Source organism: Anopheles aquasalis, chromosome X, assembly GCF_943734665.1.
Source record: "Anopheles aquasalis chromosome X, idAnoAquaMG_Q_19, whole genome shotgun sequence".
Taxonomy (NCBI): domain Eukaryota; kingdom Metazoa; phylum Arthropoda; class Insecta; order Diptera; family Culicidae; genus Anopheles; species Anopheles aquasalis.
This window is the reverse complement of record NC_064876.1, coordinates 1898409-1921241: the sequence shown is the minus strand read 5'-3', so window position 1 is coordinate 1921241 and position 22833 is coordinate 1898409. Positions and strand designations below refer to the sequence as shown.

At 49.2% G+C, this 22833-nt stretch overlaps 1 protein-coding gene across 1 annotated transcript; it reads left to right on the top strand.

Annotated features, from left to right (window-relative positions):
* The first annotated feature begins 19705 nt into the window (after window positions 1-19705).
* Window positions 19706-22267, top strand: LOC126573281 (trithorax group protein osa-like). Its single transcript, XM_050233306.1, has one exon. It carries the CDS (start codon window positions 19706-19708, stop codon window positions 22265-22267), a length of 2562 nt encoding a protein of 853 aa, XP_050089263.1.
* Window positions 22268-22833: the final 566 nt, after the last annotated feature.

The window sequence follows — 22833 nt, the reverse complement described above, 5'->3', positions numbered from 1 at the left end:
AAGTGGCTCTGTGCAAATGGGGCCTTGCGGCACGATCCCTCCCCCGATTAAGCTCCGCAGCGGACGTTTGGGCGTTGGACAAAAGCGGGCTGATCCGCAATTCAACGACCTTTCCCTGTCCCTTCCACTAACGGCCCTCAACGCGCCATTCTGTCGCGGTGGCGAGCGCGAGAATAAATGCCACAACATCAGTGCCCGTGCCCGTGCACTCCACCCATGGTCACCCGCTGCTTGAGATGCAGTGAGTGGCATAAGTAAAATGCCCAAGAATTTCGTTTTTTTTTTGCCTCTCTCTTTAGAGTTTAGGGCCGTCAGGCGTTAGGGCCCTTTTTTAAACGTTGAATCACTCTGTCACTGTATAGCCGATTTTAGAAAATAACCCAGTTTTATTTAGGTTATTCTATGCCATTTATTATGACAATTTCAGTCCACTCTTTTAACGTAAAGTGATGCATTACTAAAATGGCATAGACTGAAGATTCAGAACAGGTCCTAATTGTTCAAATCGGCTGAAAAATGACAGAGTTATTAAACGTTTAAAGTAGGGCACCGCCTGATGGCGCACACCGTTTAGAAGTTCTGACATTCCTCTTCCAAATTCACTAGCTTTCAGTTCGATTGGTACGATTACATATTGTTGATAAATAATACTAAACCAGAGAGGGCGATCGATTGTGATCGTGCGACAAACGTTGAACAAAAGTTCACTTTACAGTAAATATTATTGCGTCTCTGGTCACGTTATCTTTTGAAGGGGTTTTTCCTTACAATTGGCTTCCTTTTATCAACCAAAACTGGAGCAAAAACACATAGATATACCTCTCGGAAATAACTGCAGGTCCGTGGTTGATTAAAAAATTAGAAAAATGCATTCAAAACAGCACTACAACGATTCTAAACATATCGCAACATAAAACCACCGGTGCTTATTTATGTTTGCTCTCGTCGTCGCTCGAATCACCTCCTCGAAACCTTCAGGTTTTGCATCCGGTTGAGTTTTTTGTTGTGGCAAAATCGGGCGGCGATCGAGAAAAATCGAGAAACAATCCTAATGCTGGACTTGTGCCAGTCACTGTAGCTATTGTCCCCCACCCACCGCCCGGGTGTGGCGTGTGAGTCATACCGTTGCTAGGTTCCCCTGGAACCCCCCCCCCCCTTTCCCCTTGAGTGGTGCTTTGACGGAGATAACGCGGGTGTCTCCGGTCCGGAACGCTTGGAAGCTCAGCTCTATTACGTTACGGTATCCCCACATGCTACCCACGGTGTTAGAAGCTGTTCTTGTCTGTTCTGGTCCCGTGCTTTCCACAGTGGCTGGTATTTATTAGAAAGGGCGTCGAGTCCGCCGCCCAGCTGTGGCGGTGACTCAGCTCGGCAAGAATGCGATCCATTTGCTCAGCGATCCGCACGCCGAAGGTCGAGCGGCGGCTCCACCACAACACAACGATCACCGTTACCGCGTGTTGCAAGGACGTTCGTTTTCCCGTTTTGTACTGCGGGGTGGGGCCCCCTCACCGGTGCCCAATTACATACGTGGCGTGGAGTGGCGAACCGGATCTGTGGTAGATTAAGATCGCGCATACCTCTTTGCGGCCTTTGTGCCGGTGTCAGTGATTGCCCCGGATGGATTTGTGTCGGTGCGTTGTCCATCACCGGCCCTTCCCATGGATCCGCTAGCGCTCGCCAAGGCACTAACCAATGATCAGTGCCTCGCGCATAAGGTGACGCGCGAACTCGCCTGAGGCGACGCCGTCCAAGGTCCCAAAAATGGGCAAGCTCAACTCCAATCCACTCCACAGTCTCGCAGCCTTCCTTTTCCACTGCCCCCACAGGGCCCCACAGAAACGGTGTGACCCCTGCAGTGGAGGATTGAAACACAAAACGAAAAAAAAAAAGAAAGAAAACCAAAAAAACACCGTCGGTCAAAGCGAAATGAAACAAGTTTACGACCTAAAATACGACCAACGCACAACGAGCGCGCACAGGCAGGCGTGCAGGCCGGCTTTGGCCTTAAACTAATTTCTCGAAGCCCCCTCGCAGGCTCAAGCAGACGCCGCTCGCCGCCCGTGCTCTCCTGCGCTGGGATGATGCGCACCGCCGCTATTTATCACGCTTGCAAGCCAAGGTCAACCTCCAGTGCCGCATTAATGCCTGTGCCCGGGTGGCCCAATCAGCCTGTGCCCTGGCGATATGCACACTGTTTGTGAAAAAGGGATTCGATTGGAGTGTGGTATGATATGCGCGGTTTATGAAAGAAACGAAAAGCATTTTGCATTCAAAAACGGAAATTCGGTTTTGTTTTCCGACGCGGACAGTAATGCATACATAAATCATAAAATAAAACCGATGATTAACCGTTGATTAACCTTTAATATTTGGCGGCATAAAATAGGACACATCTCGGGCCAGAAATGAGCAGGAAACAGATGGATAACGGTGTCATTTTGTATGTCTTTTAATAAGCAGAATGTAGCAGCATAAAACATAGCGATTAAATTATTGGGCCCCAGTGTTGCGTATGAATTTGTCCCACCATTTATAACATTACAGCTGGATTTTTAATCAATTTAGATTTAGGTTGTTTTGTTCGATAATAGCTCAATATTATTGTATTGGACGATACTGTGGGCATTTTGCCTGTTTAAAGGATTGTTGGTATGAAATCAATGCTCCAATACGCATTTATGATCTCTATGCTGTAATGGCAGCTTGCCAAGTCGGGCCAGAACTTAACGGGACGTTTGTGATAACTTAATAGAAGGTAGAATGATCTTTTCCAGGCATTCTTCTTTGCACAAACGGCCGTTCATGGACCGTCCCGTGATGAAATCTTTCGTTTTCAAACCACAACCGCAGAGAACGCTTGCCAAATGAGCAGTTTACGAGCAGATTTATCGGCGTAAATGAACTAAAACCTTCCTTTCGTATTCCCTCTTTGATTGCTAAAGTCAAATTTGCCACCCGCTTTTGCAGTTTTACGTGCAAATGCAGTTTTAGGTGGGTTTGTTCTCCAGTCAATTGAAGGGGGTCTTCGGTATTTAATTTTGTTTTGTGACACATAATTTTAACATTTTTCCCCGAATGATGATCCTTTCAAGAACGTTGTGTAAAGTTTTTGCATCAATCGAAGCAAAACTGACCAAGTTACAGATCACGCTGCTACGATGTGCACCGTGAAAAGTATCTTATCGAAGACACGACTGCCTAAATTTGATGCCATGGATGGAGTTTTTATTCAAACTTCCCCAAAATACGTCCAAATATTCTTCAAAAGTTGCAGTTTAATATGCCATTCACTTGGAAAAATAAAGTTGAATGGTTGCGCCACAAAAAATCGTCAAAAATGTTCCTTTCCATTGTGAGTGTGCAGACGTTTCTTTTCTCCCTTCGTGTTCCTTCGGCGATAACTTTTGAAATTGTGGCTCGATTTTAACAATTTTTTCCTCACTAAAAGAAAAGACATAGACCTTTAAAAAGACACCAACAGAGTTGCAAAGCAATCACTAGGAGCGCTACGGTGAATAAAAGAATGCGACCAAATATTAAGTGCTGCAAGCTTTGTTATGTTTTTAGAGGCAACTATGGAATAATAATAATCAATCCTTGCTGCCACTTTCACTTCACTGGAACTCGAGCTAATCTTCTTGTGTGAACGCTAGAACGAAGCAGAATCGTAGCAGCACCAGTCCCGCAATCGCCCTGTCTGTCACGCATTGCGTAAGTCAGTCACAGATGAGCTTTATCATCATGCAATGAAGCGATGGAGACGGTGGTACGGTGCGTCTTTGTCAGCGCTGGTAGTTTACCGGTAGTTGACGCTACCGCCAGTGTGCCAAACGTGTCCGCTACTTTCTGTTTCCTTTCCTACTAATCAAACCAATTGGATCCATCGTTTTTACTTTCACTTTCCAGCCAGCATGTAGCCGTGTTCTCTCTCCTTCGCTCTCTCTCTCTCTCTCTCTCTCTCTGTGTTCAGTTGTTTGATGTGCTGGGAACACGGCGAAGCCCGCTACACTAACAGACACTCACTGGCGGTCTATAGCTTCTGCTAGATTCCCCTTTGCCCCCACCTGGGGGTGTCTTATGTGTCCAGCTAGTGTCTAGTCCACTGACCACCTCAACACAGGCGGAAGAGCGATTCACACCGAAGGTACCGGTGCATACCGAACCGGTAGATTGCCACTTTCGCCACATGTGTCTGTTCCGGTATCTGGCTTGTAGGTCCGGGGGTGTGGTGCAGCTAAACCACGATACGCACGCTACCTACAGGCAGCTCGTATGCATATCCGGTACACAGGAGGCACGGAGCGTTTTGCGCGTTTTCACTTCGACTATCGTAGTCGTAGACGCTGTCGAGACGGTCGTTTTGCTTCGAGCGCGCCAGCCAGCCACTCTCGCCACATCCGTTAGAACAACAGCCAGCCAATAAACCTTTTTCCTGTCGCTTTTTTTTTCCACCACATAAAATGTCCCTTGCGGAAGGTGCTATTGTCTTCTAATGATCGTTGATTAATGGCCACGAGAACGATCGTGGCTAACCTTGCATTCCATCCGTTGCATTGCGCTGTATCATCCAATACAACTGCACTCTCTCAATATCTATCAAATCAATACGATCATACGATAACGCAAAACGATGAAGCTGCCTTGCAAATAGTGTGCAGATTACGTGTTCAAAATTTCAAATCGATCGGACCGGTAGTTTGTGAGTGAAAACGGTGACGGCGATTTGTTAAACCGGGTTCGTCGCTTTGAGTCTTTTGAGTCCCATTAAAATTGGCTCATTTTTGATGATTTGTTTTGGAAAAAGTATTAACCCATTTATATTTCGGTAAATGCCATAACAATCTACAACTTTTGAAGAATATTTGGACGTATTTTGGGGAAGATTTGTGCAATACTTTATCCATGGCATCCAAATTGGAAATGCGTGTCGTGTAAATGCCTGAATCGTGCGACTTTTCAAAAAGCAATATCCTGGTCATTTTGTCTGCAAATGATCTGAAAATTTCACACAAAACTCTTGAAAGCATCAGCATTGAGGGAAAAATGTAAAAAAATACTACAGTACCTTAGCCCCCCCCCCCCCGCGCCGGTCTGAACGAGCCAGCAAAATTTTCCTACAAACAGGGAAATTTTATGCACCGAAATCGATCGCTACTTCCGGCACCATCAGCAGCAGGTAGCGGGTTTTGCAGTGACATACAGAGGTGGCATAAGCAGTGGAGGATAATAACACGATTGGGTGCTTCTGTGTATTATGCAACTCTCGGTCGAGTGCAAAACAAAACAAATGCAAAAAAGAAAACCAAGTGCAACACATTTCCTGTGGCCTCTGTGGCGATTCAGGACACCGGGACGAGGCGCCATCGGCGCCGTCTTCCTTATTGCCTAGCCCCCGGGGGGCAGCGTTGGCGCTTTGATGGAACATCCCTGTTCCGGTTGCGGTTGGTGGTAAAAACAGGCCGAGCAGGAGCAAGAGCACGCTGGCCAGCCGGCGGCCATCTGGTAGCAAGCTGGTTTCTCCCTCCGTCTCGACCGTGGCCGGAAAAACCGGAAACGGGCTGATGCAGTACAGCCTCCTTGCGTAACGCATACGAAAACCGATAGCCGTCGTTTTTAAAGCTTCAAGCTGTTGGTAGCCAGTGCGCTAATCGGAATAATGAAAGCGGCTAATCGCTTGATCGCGCACAGTGCTTCGATGGAGCCGGAAAAAAATGAAGACGTGACTCCCGCGGACGCGGACTGCCAAACCAGAAAGTGTCCTTTCCCAAATAAAAAGAAAAGGTGAAAAAAAAATGTAACGAACGTCACGATTCGATTGCCAGCGTTGTGGTGTGGCCAACGGTAGGCAACGTAGGGCATTATGGCAGTGGCACCCTGCGTATCATACATTCATCCCCTATCGTAAAGAGAAAGGCACCCCGAGACCAAGAGAGAGAGAGAGAGAGAAAGAGAGAGAGAGCGAGAGAGAGCGAGAAAAAGAGAGTTAAAGGAGAATGGGCGCGGTTGGTATTAGCCAATATGCCCTCCTTTAATAATCGAACACCGAAAAGCGACTCCGTGCAACGATTTCGAATGAATGTTTTCGTTCATGGTTGACGCTTCAGCACCGCTGCGGGAACTTATCACCAAGATCGCGTAACAAGCACGCTGTCCACCTGGGGAGTAGAAGGGGGCGGGGGTTTTTTTTCTCTCCGATCGATTGGGTACACCGGGCCAACCGATAAGGCCGTTTGCTCCGGTGGCGTAATGTTTTTCGCACAAATTACTCATTAATCGCGCGCGCGCGCGCGCGCGCGTTACGGTATGGCACGCGGTGGTGCAATGGTGCACCGATAGGGCGATAATATGCGACAGCGCGTTGGAGTTAGATGGGATGCGGCATGCTACACCGCAGCTACGTCACGTCATTTCAAATCTTGTTACAATCGCGATCCAGGTGCTTCGCGTTCTATTGGATTTACTTTGACCTTAACTTTTATTGGGTTATGGTCTGAGTCATGCAGTAGAACGGAAGCGAACTAGAGAGGAGGCGAGAGCGTGAACGAACGAGTGAGCGAAAAGCGAGAAGAGATAGCTGCCCGACACGGCACAGTACACAGTGTAGCAAGATTTCGTTTGTCTGCTTCACATTTTAATCCATGAGCTTCATCCACAACTCATCAATGACTTATAACAACACGTTATGATGACGATGATGATGGTAGATATTATTTATTTCGCTTGCTAAATGCTCAATCGCAGAGAAGGATAGTAAAGGGTACAAAAAAGAGAAGCATAATGAGCATAAAATGTTTCACGCGCCCACCTCGCGATAAATGAAGTGGTCTATTGGACTTCTCGGTCTTTCAATAACCCTTTTTTGTGTCGGTAAACCCTTTAAAAAAAACGGCTCTACCACGCAACTTGTACGGCCCTCCCCCCTTTTTGTTGGACGAAAATTAACAATAACAATTTGCCTAACTTCAGGCGGTCAATCTTTCAAAATGTAACGGTTAAGATTAACTGACGACACGTGCCAGAAACTTAAAACTACGCACATTGAATTAATTTGTCACGAGAAAAACTGTGTAAAAGAACGTCAAACGAATGAATGACAATGAAAAATTAGTGCCTTCTTCTTTAGTACGCTATTCTTTCTTATTCTTCTTTGAAGTGAATGCTGTGATAAAACTCAACACATCTATAGCTCCGTCGGATTGAGGCTTTGCATGCTATTTTTGCAACGGAGTGGGTTGCGGTGGTGTATGTCACATACTTAAAGGAGTTACTTAGCCTCCCAGATACTAGATTTCTCTGAATGCTGATCCTTTCAAGAACATTGTGTAATGTTTTTGGATCAATCGAAGCAAAACTGACCAAGCTACAGATCGCGCAGCTACGATGGGCACCGGGACAAAAATATCTTTTCGAAGACACGACTGCCTAGATGTGATGCCATGGGTGAAGCATTTCACAAATCTACCCCAAAGTACGTCCAAATATTCTTCTATAGTTGTAGTTTATTGTGGCATTTACAGAAATACATATGGGTTGATACTTTTCTTGTAACAAATCATCAAACATGAGCCGTTTTTCAGTACGAACCAAAAGACTCAAAGCGACGAACCCGGATTGACAAATCGCCGTCACCGTTTTCAAAGCGTACGCCCATCGTACCGTAAAAACCACTGGACCGATCATTTTGAAATTTTGAACACATAATCTGTACACTGTTTGCCAGGTAGTCCCGTCGAGATTTTAGGAAAAAATGTTGATACTTTTTCTTAAACAAATCACCGAAAATAGTGTTTATAAGCAAAGTGACAAAAAGCATCACTGTTTCAACTTCATCCACTCTAACGTATGTGCCACATCATATCCGTATCATCGGTGTGTGTGCTGCTGTTGGAAAACAAAAGTTAATGGCCAGGAACGCACAATGCAACAGTCAGAGCGCGCGCGCGCCCGCGCGCGAGAGAGAAAAATGCCTTGTCACCGCGCACGTGATTTCCAAACGTCGTCACACGCCTCGCATCGCCGCGTTGTGTCACATTCCTGTCTAGCATTCCCTTACGTCACACTATTCCATCCCCGCTTCCCCGTGCATTGCAGCGTATTCGGGGCTCGGTTGCTTCCTCGCGCCGCGACGCAGAAAATCCGCCATTTCGTGTCATCAAACCGTCGGCCAAACCGTGAGTTCCCAGCCAGCAGCCAGTTCTGCTGGATCGGGTTGAGCGTTCTGGCCGAGGATCCTGGCATCTTAAGACCTCACTGTTTTTTTTTTCTTTCTTCTCTTTTTTCTTTTTTTGCGTGACTTTATGTCACTCTTAATATGCCTAATGTCCGTTTGTTGTGTGGTGTGTTGCTGTTTTTTTCTTTTCCTTTGTGTTTTCGGTTTTCGCCGCTGCTCCTCTCGCTCCTTTTGGGGACCATGTTTCATTCAAAAATGTTCCCAAACACACCGCGCCCCTCCTCAGCAGCCAGCCTACCGGCGGGATCGCGAAAAGCCGCCCACATACACGCGCACACAGCGATACCTCGCTTGCCGGCACAATGCACAATTGCAGCGCGTGCGCTCGAGGGCGAACAGAACGTTGGCGAGAAAAGAAGAAAAAAAAGAAACAAGAAGTAAACGAAGATTAACGTGGTTGGGGGAGGGTTGAGGGAAAAGGAACGGGATGGGGGGGGGGGGGGGGGATGGAAAACGAAAAACAAAAACTAAAACGCGAACCGAGGAAAATGAAGACAAAAATACGTCGCACACAATACAATAGGATGCAGTGCCACGGGGGGGGGGGGGGGATTCTCACGACCCCGTACTGTGGCGCATTATGCTCTGGCTGAAGGGTGTGTGTGTGTGTGGGGGGGGGTGTGCGTGTGCCCCTAGTGTGTCGCTGGTATTTCACCTCACGAGGCCATGCTGCAGAGGTTGCGACAGGATGGGAAAATTATTGGCGCTAAGGGCTTGGGTGCACCCGTTCGGAGTGACCGGCTGCAGGACGGGGTGCGAGCGAGGAAAAGCAGTAGGAGGAGGAGGAGGAGGAGGAGGCGGGGGAGCCAGAAGGAAAAGCCCAAGCCTCGGACTCGAAGTGGCAAAAATGATCTTAATGACATGTTCCTGGTAGCCTCGCGGGGCCTCCCAACGCGGGTTTTCGGCGGGAGGTTTTATGTGTGAGATTTTCCACTGTTGATTGTCCCACTGGTATGCACGGCCACTGGTTGTCTGCAAGCGTGGACCATGGCCAACCGTTGGCGGTTGGCAATGGGTTGGGGGTTTTTATTTTTGTTGTGTTCGGGGGGCGTTTTGCTAATTCTGGGCCCCCCGGGGATTGCTGAGCACGATGTGCAGCTGTTGAGTTTCACGGAATTCTTTACTAACAAATAACTGCACAGGACGAAGTAATCGAGGAAGGATCTCTTGGAGCATCCTGGGAACGTGCATTCGGTTCGCGCAAGAAAAAAGGCAGAATCTATGTTCAGTGACTAGAATGAAACAAATGAGGATGTGAAGAGTTGTGGCAATCATTTAGTAAAATACTTGTTGTTTTGTTTTGTGCCTGAAAAGTAACTTTGGCGGGGAGGTATAAAAACCCATTTTTCATTTGCAGAAAACAGCTGCAGAAAATTATCATTTGTTGGTGTGGGCTTATGGTGAATATGCTCTGACTTAAAAACAGGGCAAAAGCTGGCTTCAAAGGCTTAGAAGCGGAGATTTTTACGTTAAAGACCCAGAAGCTTACATCAGAGACAGTGAGAAGATCCAGTTTTCACGCGTATCGTGCAGCAAGAACCTTTGGTAACGGGTTAAATTGTTGATGGAGAACGTTAGCAACAATAATTGATCCATTTCACGCAAGCTCTAGCCAGAGCTAGAGCGGCAAAAGAACTGGATTAGCGACATCGATAAACTGATTTTCAATGGAGAGATTAACTAAATTAAACCCATTTTTCATTTGCAGAAAACAGCTGCAGAAAATTATCATTTGTTGGTGTGGGCTTATGGTGAATATGCTCTGACTTAAAAACAGGGCAAAAGCTGGCTTCAAAGGCTTAGAAGCGGAGATTTTTACGTTAAAGACCCAGAAGCTTACATCAGAGACAGTGAGAAGATCCAGTTTTCACGCGTATCGTGCAGCAAGAACCTTTGGTAACGGGTTAAATTGTTGATGGAGAACGTTAGCAACAATAATTGATCCATTTCACGCAAGCTCTAGCCAGAGCTAGAGCGGCAAAAGAACTGGATTAGCGACATCGATAAACTGATTTTCAATGGAGAGATTAACTAATGATGTTGTTTGTTATGGGAAATGTTACTCTCTTTCCCCGCTGTATACGCCAGACATTGTTCTTTCTGAATACTACTTGCTTGGTTGCTAAAACAAAACAAAAAATGTTTGCACTGCACAACACCTCACACTTTATGGAAGTGATTGATAAACGGGAAGTTTGACTGGATCGCTCCAAAAGAGTTCTTCCGACACGGAGTTCGGAAATTGCCTGAAAAAAGGGAAACGAAACTCGTGGCCTAATATTTTAATTGATGGGTTTTGATCTTTTGGTTTAATAAAAATCAATCGTTTTTGTTAAACCAAAAAACACCCGCAAGAATTCATGCAGGTACCTCAATAGAATAGCTCTATAGGGTTTGGCGAAAATTCTAACTCTAGCCTTTCTAAGTCTTGCCCGCCCGTAACGCAAAAGGCAACAAAAAATGAAACAGAAAGCTAAATGGCAACCGCGAGCCGAGAAGGAAGAGATGTTCGGAGGAAGCTTTGCCGATTTATAGCGTCTCCCTTCAGCGGGAGCGACATTAGTGAGACATTAGCGCCCCAGTCATCACGCGCCATTCACGCGCGCGCTCTAGTGTTTGGTGCGTGACGAACCGTCCCACTGCCTTCAACAGAAACACAACATAAAAAAAAACAAACAAAAGCACACAAATTGTGGATGCTGCAAGTGGAAATTAGCGAAGAAAACCATCCGTTCCAGCAAATGGCAGGTTGACCGGGGGGTTTGAGGAAAAATAATGCGATTTTCCACGTCCATTCTCGGGCAGGCTGGCTGGCAGGCTGGCTGGCTGGCTGTGCGAAGTGAGGCACTGGGGCGCATTGTATGTTTTCCTAATGCTGCGCGATGATCGTGGCAAGAGACACATACGAGCGCGCGGTATTTTCCACTCGCAATGTCGCTTTCGTCACTCGCATCGGTTGTCACCTGCGTCGCGAATGCTGGTGCTTGGGATTTATTCAGATTTTGCTTCATCTCTCTTTCTCTCTCTTTCTCTTTTTCCCCTTTGAACGCTTTGGTTGCAGAGTGAGCATAATTGATTTATGAAATGTTGAGGTTGCGGGATATAAAATTGTTGCGAGACTTGCGACAAATCGCGACTGCCAGCCTATGTCCAGCGCTGCGTTCCTGTGTGCCTCGGTCAGACGCATGCTGGTCCGCTAGGGAATGCTCTGCTGCTGGTGCCATTTGCATCGTACCATACCTCTTCGTCCCACCACCACCACCGAAAACGCACGGTGTTTGGCAACAGATGGGAATGAAGGCAGAAGGCAGCGCGAGCATGCAGAACAATGAGAGCACAAGATCGTGTTTGTGTTTGATTTTCACGCCCCCCGTCCAGCGAAACGCAGCAGCGAAACAGGGAAGAAACATTGTTCCAGAGGGAAGATGTGAAGTGTAACCTCGATTACTGCAACCGACCCCCGCCCACCCCCAATTTTAGGACGCGGAGGGCGGAGGGGGAAGGTCTTCATTGATGAATGGAAGCGGAGCCGTTTTTCCAGCGAGCCACGCGGGTGGCTGAATTATTCATGTAGGTGTTGCACCCGGCAGCAGCGCCTAGCTGCTTATAGCCCTTTAAGCTGCGGGGTCATCAACGTGTTTATGGTCCCATTTATTGCGCCTGCTGCGATGCGACACACGCGCCACTATTGCGTGGTGCGTTACGGTGCAAAACCACCAAAAAACATTTCGACAACATCGCAACCAGACAAGATCGCCGAGAATCGTGGACGCGGTGCACGTGACAAAGGGAAGGAGCAGTAGCGAATGGTAAGATTCAGGTATTCTGCTACTCCCTTGGCGGTATTTAGTAGAATTTTCGGGGTTTAATTACTCTGAAGGACGTGTGTCTGGGTTTGTCACTTTATTTTTCGTTTTTCTTTGCTTCTATCTGCCAGCTATGCACAGTAATTAACGCTACTTCTACTCTTTATCAACGCCTATCTAAACTAAACTCATCAGAATGCTATCCACTACTGTGGTTGTACGACACGACACATTAAATCTTTTTCCCAAATCACAAGCGATTTATTAACGCTGATCCCCTCAACAGTATTGTGTTATTTGTTTTGGATCAATCGAAGCAACACTGACAAAGGTTATTAATTTATGAAAAGTCGCGCCTTATGCATTTCTGCAGACACGCATTTCTAAATTTGATGCCATGAACGTAAGATTATGAAATATGTTCTCTAAAGTACGTACAAATTTTCTTCAAAAGTTGTAGTTTATTGTGGCATTTACAAAAATATAAATAGGTCGATACTTTTCTAAAAAACAAATCATCAAAAATGAACCGAATTTCGTTCCAAATCAAAAGACTCATTAGCGACGAGTTATTAAACGTTTAAAATAGGACACCCTGTACATAATCGGTGCCCAATTTCCCTGGCAGTCCCGTCGAGTTTTCGCCGAAAATGTTAATCCTTTTTGTGTCTAATAACTGTTCCTGTCCTGAGTTACTGTTCTGAGTTGTTGTTGAGCCTTGTACGAGAGCATGCTCAATGTGTTTTCTTTTTGTTTTAAATTTATTTATTCAATGTCGAATCGCTCTATAAATTTAAAAAGCAAATGCAGGGAGAGAACACTACCTTTGTGGTACCCACCGGACCGGAAATGGTGTCCGCTTTTGTCTTGTGGAGGAGCACAGCGATTGTGAAATAGAATAAGGGGACGGGCCCGACAGTTCCCAACACACCCGCGACGAAGGACATCAGCGATTCGCGCAGCAGCAAAAGTGGGAAATTCGGAGCCTCGCTAACCGTCATACGGGCATAGCGTTCGGTCGTTTGTTGCGATTTGCTTAAAAGCTTCTATTTTTTTTTCTCTCAACCCATTCAGTCGATCCCAACAGCGTTGATGCAACACCCAACGTGTCGACAGGTGCCATGCGCGCACGGGCACGTACAAATTCATTGATCGAAAGGGACCGAACGCAAATGAGTGCAACGCCGCGGCCGCGACGCTTATGGTGGTGGTGGTGGTGGTAAACGGGTCCGGATTTTTCCCATACTCCCCTCTCTCCTCCTCAAGGAGAGGGCTCCTTGGATCCGAAATGGGAAAAAAACCAGTACGCTCGTCAACGTCGCCATTGTTTGCGCCGTTTGCGTACTCTGTGGCTCTGATGTGTGGGGCAGAACAACATAAAACATGTCGCCCCAAAACACACATTAGGAAAATCGCAATCGCAATCGCTCTCACCCTCTCCCCCCCCCCCCCCCCCCCCCCCCGGGGGGGCCACCGCGTCACGCCATCGCATCGCTCGATATTCAGATTTGGAACGGGCCACGGTTACGGGACCCGTAACCTCCAAAAAAAACCGGCGCGTCTAAAGCGGACAAACAATTGGCCAGTGGGCGCTGGGAAATTGGTAGACATCTGGGATTTTAGGGGGAGGAAAAAAACTGGTGGCCCAACACGATCACAGCTTTGATCCATTTTTGGCGGGGGGGGGGGGGGGGGGGAGGCGCGCAAATGGTGACGATTCGTTCCAGCGCCAGCATCCAGCAGGCGGCAGCCACCCCTTTAACTTCTCCATCTTCTCCCCAAGGTCGGCCAGACGCCACAACGGGGCACAACCGGGTGGAGTGCAATTGTGGATGGCGAGCAGCAGCCCAAAAGATGGCCAAAACAAGCGCTTGACCGAAGAGAGGAGACAAAAAAAAAAAACAAAAACAAAACAAAAAGAGTGAATAAATTTACTCGAAGATCAAAAAGCAGAGCGAGAAACCGTCTCCCATCACCTTCAACTCGCACGCCCAATGCTGCTCGCTGACCTTGGGGCGAACACACGGAGCGGTGACACGGCCCCACCCCACCCCCGCCAATGATTTATCGACAACCCGGGGGAGTGCATACTTTGCTGGACGGAAGACGGTACGGAAGGCTCTTCCAAATCGGCTTCTAACCCCATTGTAGTCAATGAGGGGGGGGGGGGTGGGCCTTGGAAACGTTGGTTCGGGGCGACCGGAAGGATTAACCGCGAGTCCCTCTCCACAACAACAACAAAAAAAAAGCGGAGCCTGATCGCGAGGCATGCTGCTGCTAATTAGATTGCGACGTGGCGTTCTGAGGCTCCAGATAGCCAGCAATGGGGCGCAGGAGGTCACGCGCAAGCACAAATGCCATTCGGAAAACTGCGTAGCGTTATCGTGGGGCAGCAGCTTCCGTGTGCCCCGGGGGGGGGGGGGGGGGATAAAGCACGGAGTTACAGTCCCCGGGAGCTGAATTGTGAATTGTGCGGCAGCGCTGAGGCGCCTTATGCACGAGGGAACCGAGGGTTGACTTCAACAAACACATCAAAATCCTTGTGTCTTGTTGGAAACGTGGCGCATCATTATTTTAAAATCAATTTCCTTTTTTTTATACATTTTTCCGTCAAACGCTGATCCTGTGCAAGAATACTGTGTTACATTTTAGCATCAATCGAAGTAAAGCTGACCAAGGAATTGATTTTTGAAAAGTCGCACCACCAAGTCATACCTTTCTGCAGACACGCATTTCTAAATTGGATGCCATGGAGGTAAGATTATAATAGATTTCCCCCCCAAAGCACGTCCAAATATTCTTCAAAAGTTGTAGTTTATTATGGCGTTTGCGAAAATATAAATAGGGGGATACTTTTCTAAAAAGAAATCATCAAAAATGAGCCGTTTTTAATGCGAATCAAAAGACTCGCAAGCGACGAACCCGGTTTGACAAATCCGCCACACGTTTTCAATCAAAAACTAACGGCCCGATCGATTTAAAATCGCGAAACCCATACTCTGTACACTATTTACCAGGGAGGGCCCCACGAATTTTCCCAAAAATTGATAACGCACTACTGTCAGTGACTCCTTGCATGAAATTCATGGTGATCATGAAATATACGCCACAGTATCGTGAAGGTTCGCGAGCACCCGGGAGGGGGGGACCACAGACTCCGTGCCGTCATTGTGTGTGCCGTGAAATGTACGAAAGGCACGCTGGGCGCAGACTTCGCACGGTGTTTACTTTCTTTCGCCAACGTTTCGGTTCCGCTTGCGCTCCGGTAATCGGTCAAGGTCGCGCCAAGTGAATGCGGATGAGGGCGTTCAGGCGTCAGGCGGCGTTGGCGATGCATTTCGGCATTTCTTCTTCTGCGGATTCGGATCACGGAGCGCATGGGGAAACACCTTCGATGTAATAGCCGGCCATCGCCGGGCCACCACATCCGGCCATATGTGCCACCATTAATTAATATCCAAGTGGAGGCGTGCGGTGAGCGGTGTCGCAAATTGCGTTATCGCTGCGACTGTTTGAAACCGACACCGCCACCCGAGCGCGAGCTGCTTTGTAGTGCGATAAACGCGTGGTCCATCAGTGAAGGGTGCGGGAAAGGGAAAGGGAGAGGGGGGGGGGGGGTTTGCTCTGCACCGCAATCGTGAGGCGCTTTGTTTTTCGTGGGTTTTTCGCCGCTCATTTTTCTCATTAGCACACACGCGCGTACACGCGCGCTCTCGCTCTCTCTCTCTCTCTCTCTCTCTCTCTCTCTCTCTCTCTCTCTCTCTCTCTTCTGAGGGAGCAAACCCTTCCCTATACTCCCATATGGTGGGGTGGGCGCACATTTTCTTAGCATTTTCCTTTAGCAAATAGCCAATTCGCTTGCGTCACATGGTTGCTTCGGAGCTGGGGAAAAATCGGAGAAGAGAAAAATCGAGCGCTATTTTTTTTCCCCCGGCACCGGGATTCACAACTCGATTGGCCGATCCACCGGGTGCTGGCTGGATACGTCGGAACACCCGCTGTAAAGCAGGCGAAATTTGGCGCCATTCTGCCGTGCCGTAAAATGTGCAAAAGCATTGCAGGTCGATGACTTTGTTCGATTCGATTTTCAAAATGACGCCATTTTGTTTGGGGAAGGTTCACAGGCCCGTATGTGATGTCGATTTAAAGTACAACTAAATACCTTTAAAATGCGATAAGATACTGCTCTTAACATTAACTGTAACCTATTTTTTTCTTGAGCTGAAAGTGTCGAGCTTTGGGTCAGAAAAGCAACTTTTGCGGGAAGTATAATAAAACCCTTTTTTTCATTTGCAGAAAACAGCTGCAGAATATTAACATTTGTCGGTGTGCGCTTATGGTGAATATGCTCTGACTTAAAAAAAGGGCAAAAGTTGGCCTCAAAGGCTTAGAAGATCCAGTTTTCACGCGTATCGTGCAGCAAGAACCTTTCGTAACGGGTTAAATTGTTGATGGAGAACGTTAGCAACAATAATTGATCCATTTCACGGATGCTCTGGCTAGAAAGCGGCAGGTAACAGTATTACCAACACGATCCAAAATTATTAACAGAATGGTGGAAGGGATCTGTTCGCCTCCTCGCTGTATTCCCCAGTCATTGTCATCCCCAGTGTTTTTTTACGAAAACTACTTGTTGTTGTATCGGAAATAAAAGGGTTTTTGTTGAGCGCAAAAATCGAAAGAAATAAAAAACTAACTCAAAGACCTAACAGAGGCGACACTAAGGCCCCAAAATTGGCGTGCAGCTGCAACACAAATTGTTTTACGCGCTGGTCTGTTGCTGGTTGCTGGTGCCGCGCCAGGTCAGGTCAGAAGCCGTCATAAAGCAATCGGTGCGCCACCGCCACCACTGCTTCTCCCGCTGAATGTTTGTTGTTGCTGTTTTTGAATGGTGCACCATGGCGGCAAGGGTTGAGATCTTGAGATCGCAGCAGCACGTGCAGAGTGGGGGAGGCTTGGTGTTTGGTGCCGAAACAGTAGCATTAGTAGTAGTAGTAGTAGTAGTGGCTGGCAAGTGGCTATATAGTAAAGTGCCGCCCACACCACTGGACTCATTTGAGCGGTCGAGCCCGACCGAGGAACGGCTTGGCGATAAAACGGTAAACAACTGGTTGTGGTGGTGCCTGTTTTCTGGCTCTAGGATCAACGTCAAATCCTTAGCGGGCGATACAGTGGTGGTGGTGTGTGGTGGATGGACGATCGTGTGCAGCTTATTTGTTGGCTGGATTTTGTGGGACAGTGTTAAGTGCTAAGTGGTGCCGGCCCACCAAAGGACACTCGCTACGAAAGGACATTCAGAGCAACGTGTTTAGACCACGCCAACGTCAACAATCAAACAGGAACAGTGTGCCCCGTGCACTTTTATTGTGTGTGCTTGTGTGTGTGCTTGTGTCCGTACGCGCGTTTGTGTGTGGTTAGTAGGATACGCTTGGCAACTATCAAACTACCAGCTCCACTGGCCGGGTTGGTCAATCGAAGAAAAGAAAAGAAGGAAAAAAATCAGCAAAGATACAATCAATATTGCTCTGTACTGTCCTCGCTCTCAAGGTGGCGTGGTGTACTTTTAACGACCGTGCAGCTCCAGGGACTCTCCAGGGAATTCCGTGTAGCCTGCAAGGCTCAAGCGAACCGAAAGTGAGCAAGTTAGCGCCACAGACAGGCAGACAGGCAGGCAGGCAGGCAGGCAGGCGTGATGGGATCATCATCCCTGTGGATAGTAAGGCGGGAGCGTTGAAACGATCACTGGGAGTTGCATGGTGCTAGGTCTATAACTTTTTGAATTTTTGCGGCTTTTTTGGTGTGTTTTTCATTAGGGAAAGGTTAACAGCACTCGACGTGATGTCGTTTTAAAGTCTAACTAAATAGCTTTAGAACGGAATAAATCACTGCTCATCATATTGACTATAACTTATTTTTTTCTCGAGCTAAAAAAGTCGAGTTTTGAAAAGTAAATTGTGCGCGGAAGTTTAACAACCTCACTTATATTTGTAGAAAACGGTTGCAGTAAGTTATTGTTTGTTGGTTAGCTCCATAAGCTAATGGAGAACATTATCGACAATAATTGATGCATTTGAAGCTGTAGCTCTACCCGAAAAAAGGGCCAGAAAGGGGTATCCTAACGTGTTAAACTGATTTTTCAAACTGACAACTGCTCGAGCACATGCTACGAAACCAGAATCAGAAACTATTTGCGCAATTTCGCTGTGCAACAATTTCGTAAGACATGTTTCTTTCTGAATAGTACTTGTTGGGTTGTTTATTTTATTTTATTATTTTGATACACAGAACCTCACTCACTTATGTAAGTACAGTGTGTGCCATCAGGCGGTACCCTATTTTAAACGTTGAAAAACGCTGTCAGTTTTTAACCGATTTGGTCAAATGAGACAGTTTCTAAAACTTCAATCTATGCCATTTTAGTAATGCATCACCGTAATGCATTAGTAATTCATATGCATTTACTAATCCGCATTAAAAGAGCGAACTGAAATTGTCACTCTGTAGTGGTCGTGCAATGGCGTCGCCTTCTCGCTCACCGGATTTGAGCGGCGCTAGACTTTTCGCTGCGGCTCTATTTGAATAGTAAGGGCTTATGCCAACATTTGCCGCAGGTTACGAAACAATTTAGAGCATATATTGGAGCTGAAAGTGCCAAAATAACTGCACCAAATGTTGTCAAATACAAATGCAAAATGCCCAACAAAACAGTGGCCGCTTTTTGTATGCGCGAATGAAGGCGGTTGATTTGATCGAATATCATATTTTGAGTAAAGCACATTGAATGGCATAGAATAACCTTGATAAAACTGGTTTATATTCTGAAATTGGTTGAACAATGGCAGAGTTATTCAATTTTAAAATAGGAAACTTCCCGACGGCGCACCCTGTACCTAAAAAAGGGCTTTTAGAGAAAATTCTTTTAGAGGCTTTTAGGGAAAGAATTCACCAAACGGGTTGAACGTGAACCAACCATATTCCGTAGAGCAGCAGCAAGAGACAAGGAAAGCGGTGCGGGAAACGGAGCGCCAGCGCGTTCGAAAAGCAAAATTTGCACCATTTCCCGGCCTTCCCAAAAAAAAATTTGAACGACAAATTGAACGACGCAATGAGGGGCGCCCCGCGTGTTGTTATTATTTACTTTTTTATCGACGACGTGTCTCCGGCGTCTTTCGTCCGTTCGTCCTTTCGCAACGCTTGCTCCCCCTCTCCCCAGCAGAGACCGAGATCGTGGTGGTGTCGATGCGCTCTTGGGTGCACTGACGTGCAACCGGTGTGCGGTGTTATTGCTAAATTATGCACTAATTAATTAAGGCTGTGGGCTGCCCCCGGGGGGGCGCGTCGAGACAATGCCCGCCCGGCTGCTGGCGAATTGCGATGTGAAAAAAAACGACGACGCTCAGCCACCGAATTCCCACTGGCTGGTGCCACTGGTTGCTTGCTACAGCAGAATCCGTTATCACCTCGCGTAAGGGTGGCGTAACGGTGACTCATCATATGGCACCACCGTCCCGTTGCTCCATATTCATTTCGCTGGCGGGCCCCTTTGGCAACGCAATCCGTAATGTAACGCTCCGTTGTTTCTTTGCAGCAGCAGCAGCAGCAGCAGCAGCAGCAGCAGTGTGCAAAAAGGATCCACGAAAGAGCATCAATGATGCACCGAAGCATGATGGTAGCGTTGGCCGCGCTGCTCGTCACCGGCCTCGAACCGGCGTCCGGCATCACCACGACGGAATCGCTGGTTGAGGCCACCCACACGACACTCCCGGTGCTGGTGGACCGAGAGACCGACGGCGAACCGGTGACCACCGGTGGCAGAACGGGCGATCTGGCCGAAGCGGAAAGTAAGGATCCGCAGCGGCTCGAGATTATCAAGCAAATCCGCAAGGTGAACCAGGACGGTTCGTACACGGTTGGGTACGAGGCGGACGACGGTACGTTCAAGATCGAGAGCCGGGACGTGCTGGGGAATGTGAAGGGTACGTACGGGTACATCGACGCCAACGGTGACATCAAGCGGGTATCGTACGGCGGTGGAGGAGAGGGCCGGGCACATCAAACCACAGCCACGCCGGTGACGGAGGAGGAGGAAATTGTGCACATACCGCCACGGTTTAATCGTTCCCAGCATCATCATCATCATCATCAGCAGCAGCTGCTGCTGGTACCGACGACTCGCCGGCCACCAAACTATCAACCACCGGCGCAACAGCTCCACCACAATCCGCACCATGCGAGCACGTTGCGCCCGAGTGTCATCCAGACGATACCGCGGAAAAGGCCCGGCTACGCTGCGATGACTACCACCACGATGGCAACAACGATGACGACGTCCGCGACGACGACCGCGACGACGTCCGCGACGACGTCCGCGACGACGACACCGGCAACAACGAGCGCCGTACCGACCGTCACCGAACCGCCGTCACGGTACGGTGAACAATCGACGGCTTCCTCACACACCGCCCCCCTGCTACACACGAAACCGGCCGGGCTGCTCATCATACGCCCCACGCCCCTCCCCTACCAGGCGCTAAAACCCGCCGAACAGCAGCTAGCCCGGCCCGACCGGTTGCACGACCCGGCCGGCCCCAAGTTTGTCCCCAGCGTCCCCGCGAAGAAGCTGGCCGGCGTTCGGGGTAACTTCCTGAGGCGTCAGCTAGCGTCACCGGCCGTCACCGAGTCCGGTGAACAGTTTGAGGCACACCAGCACCAGCAACAGCAAATCGTGTACGGCCAGCCGGTGAGTGGTGGGGACGGTGGGGGTGAGCTGTACGGGCGCCCCGTCTATCCTGCGCCCCGTATCCCGGCCGCTGTGCTGGCGGCACGCCAGCGTGCCGCCCACATCCAGAGCGTACTGCAAACGGTCCCCCCCACGGAGCGGGTCTACGTGAAGCAACCGGTACGGCCAGCCAGCCCGGTACCGCGCCCCCACGAACCGGCACCGATCGTGTACGAACCGTCGACGGAACCGTCATCGGAGAACGCGTACGTGACGGACAGTCCGGTGGTCAATACGCGGCCCGCCGCATCGGAGTCGGACCCGGAAGGGGGGGAAGAGCGTCGGCCGGTTTTCCGGCCGAGGCCAACGCTCGAGTATCGGGCACGGGACGCTGGTGGACGGTACCGTACACCGTACGGACTGCCAGCACCACCACCACCACCACCATCATTTGGGCGTCCTTTCACTTCGCAGGAGCACGATTTCGGTGACGAGGTTGATGGTGGCCGTGGGGAGCATTCGGAGGGCGGCGCGGCGGGCCAGTCAGCGTACCAAGGGCTGGCGCCGTATCGCCAGCAACGACGCCTTCCACTGCCAGCCGGCCCTGATACGGTTTACAACCACCACCAGCACCAGCAGCAGCAGCAACAGCAACCACAGAACGCTTATCCTGTTCCGTACCCTGGGGCGGTACGGTTACCACCCAGCCCGTACTACTACGACATTCCGGCCGAGCGACCGCTAACGGCGCGTGACTTTGAGCGCATCCTGCAGGTGCTCATCTACCGCCATCAGCAGCAGGCCCAGCAGGCCCAGCAGGCCCAGCAGGCACTCCGCTATCGCTCCGGCGCACTCGGCGGTTACGGTGGTGGTGTACCGGCCGGGTATCCGGGTGGCCCTGCCAGTTACCCGTACAATCCTTACTTTCCGGACCTTACATCGGGCGCACCGTACGGCCTGGGTGCCGGTTCCTATACCGGTGGGTACCCACAGCAACAGATCCCAAGACCCCCACCGTTACCGTTCCCTTACGGTGCCCATCCGGCCCCGTACGATGGTGGCTACTACCCGAACCCCCTTTACAGTCCCTCGGCACCGAGCCCCACGACCGGGTTGATGGCTTCGCGGCGCCAGGGACAGTACTATGGGCCGCAGCCTTCGTCACCTTCGTCCCAGCTCGGCATCGGTGGATCTTCGGGCGTCGCAACCACCACACGCACATCGCCGAGCGGAGACTTGCTACCGCCGGAGGTGCGCGAAAGTTTACTGTACCGGATGCTGATGCTGGCGATACAGGCACCGGGTGCGGGGGAGGGCGTGCTGCCCGCCTTACAGGGTGCCTCCTCGATGCCGCTACCGCACAGCGTACCGCGTAGCACCCCGACACCGCAACCGGACACCGTGCCGTCGACGGGTGTGTCGACGGTGGTGGCCGCTGCCACCATGTCGCCGCCGTTGATGTACAGCAAGAAGCCGGTCCGGAGTGTCCAGATACTGGGCGAGGAGTGACAGCGACGTGACGTAGAGCGTAGAGTGTGTGTGTAGTGTGTTCACCAAGGAACCCCCCGTTTTTTTTTTTAGTGTTAGTCAGTGTGTTAGTTAACTAGGCAGCCGCGCCGCCGTTGACATTTTGTTTCCATTTTTTTTCGTTTTCCAAAAAAACAAGCAGGACTGCGTGGTCCCCTCTAGCAGCGCGTGCTGGCGGTGCGGCCAGGCCACTCAAGTGCAACCGTAGGAAGTAAAGTGTTCCAATCCTCCCAATCCCACCCGAAACTGAATAAAAACGATAACGACAACAAAACTCATAACACTCTGCGCACATCTTTGTTAAAAGGTGGGGGGGGGGGGGGGGAGGGGGAGAGTTTCGGTATTTCATTTGTTTTTCCTCTAACATTTGTGTTTTATAATTTGGGATCAATCGATGCTAAACTGACCATGAGATTGGTTTTTGAAAAGTCGCGCTCCTCATGCATTTGCAGACACGCATTTCTTAATGGTGAGGCCATGGGCGTAAGTTTATATGAAAGATTTGCTCCAAAATATTACCAACTTTTCTTCAAAAGTTGTAGATTATT

Excerpts from the sequence above, each read along its gene's own strand:
- LOC126573281 (XM_050233306.1), top strand. The coding sequence starts at position 19,706 with ATGGTAGCGTTGGCCGCGCTGCTCGTCACCGGCCTCGAACCGGCGTCC.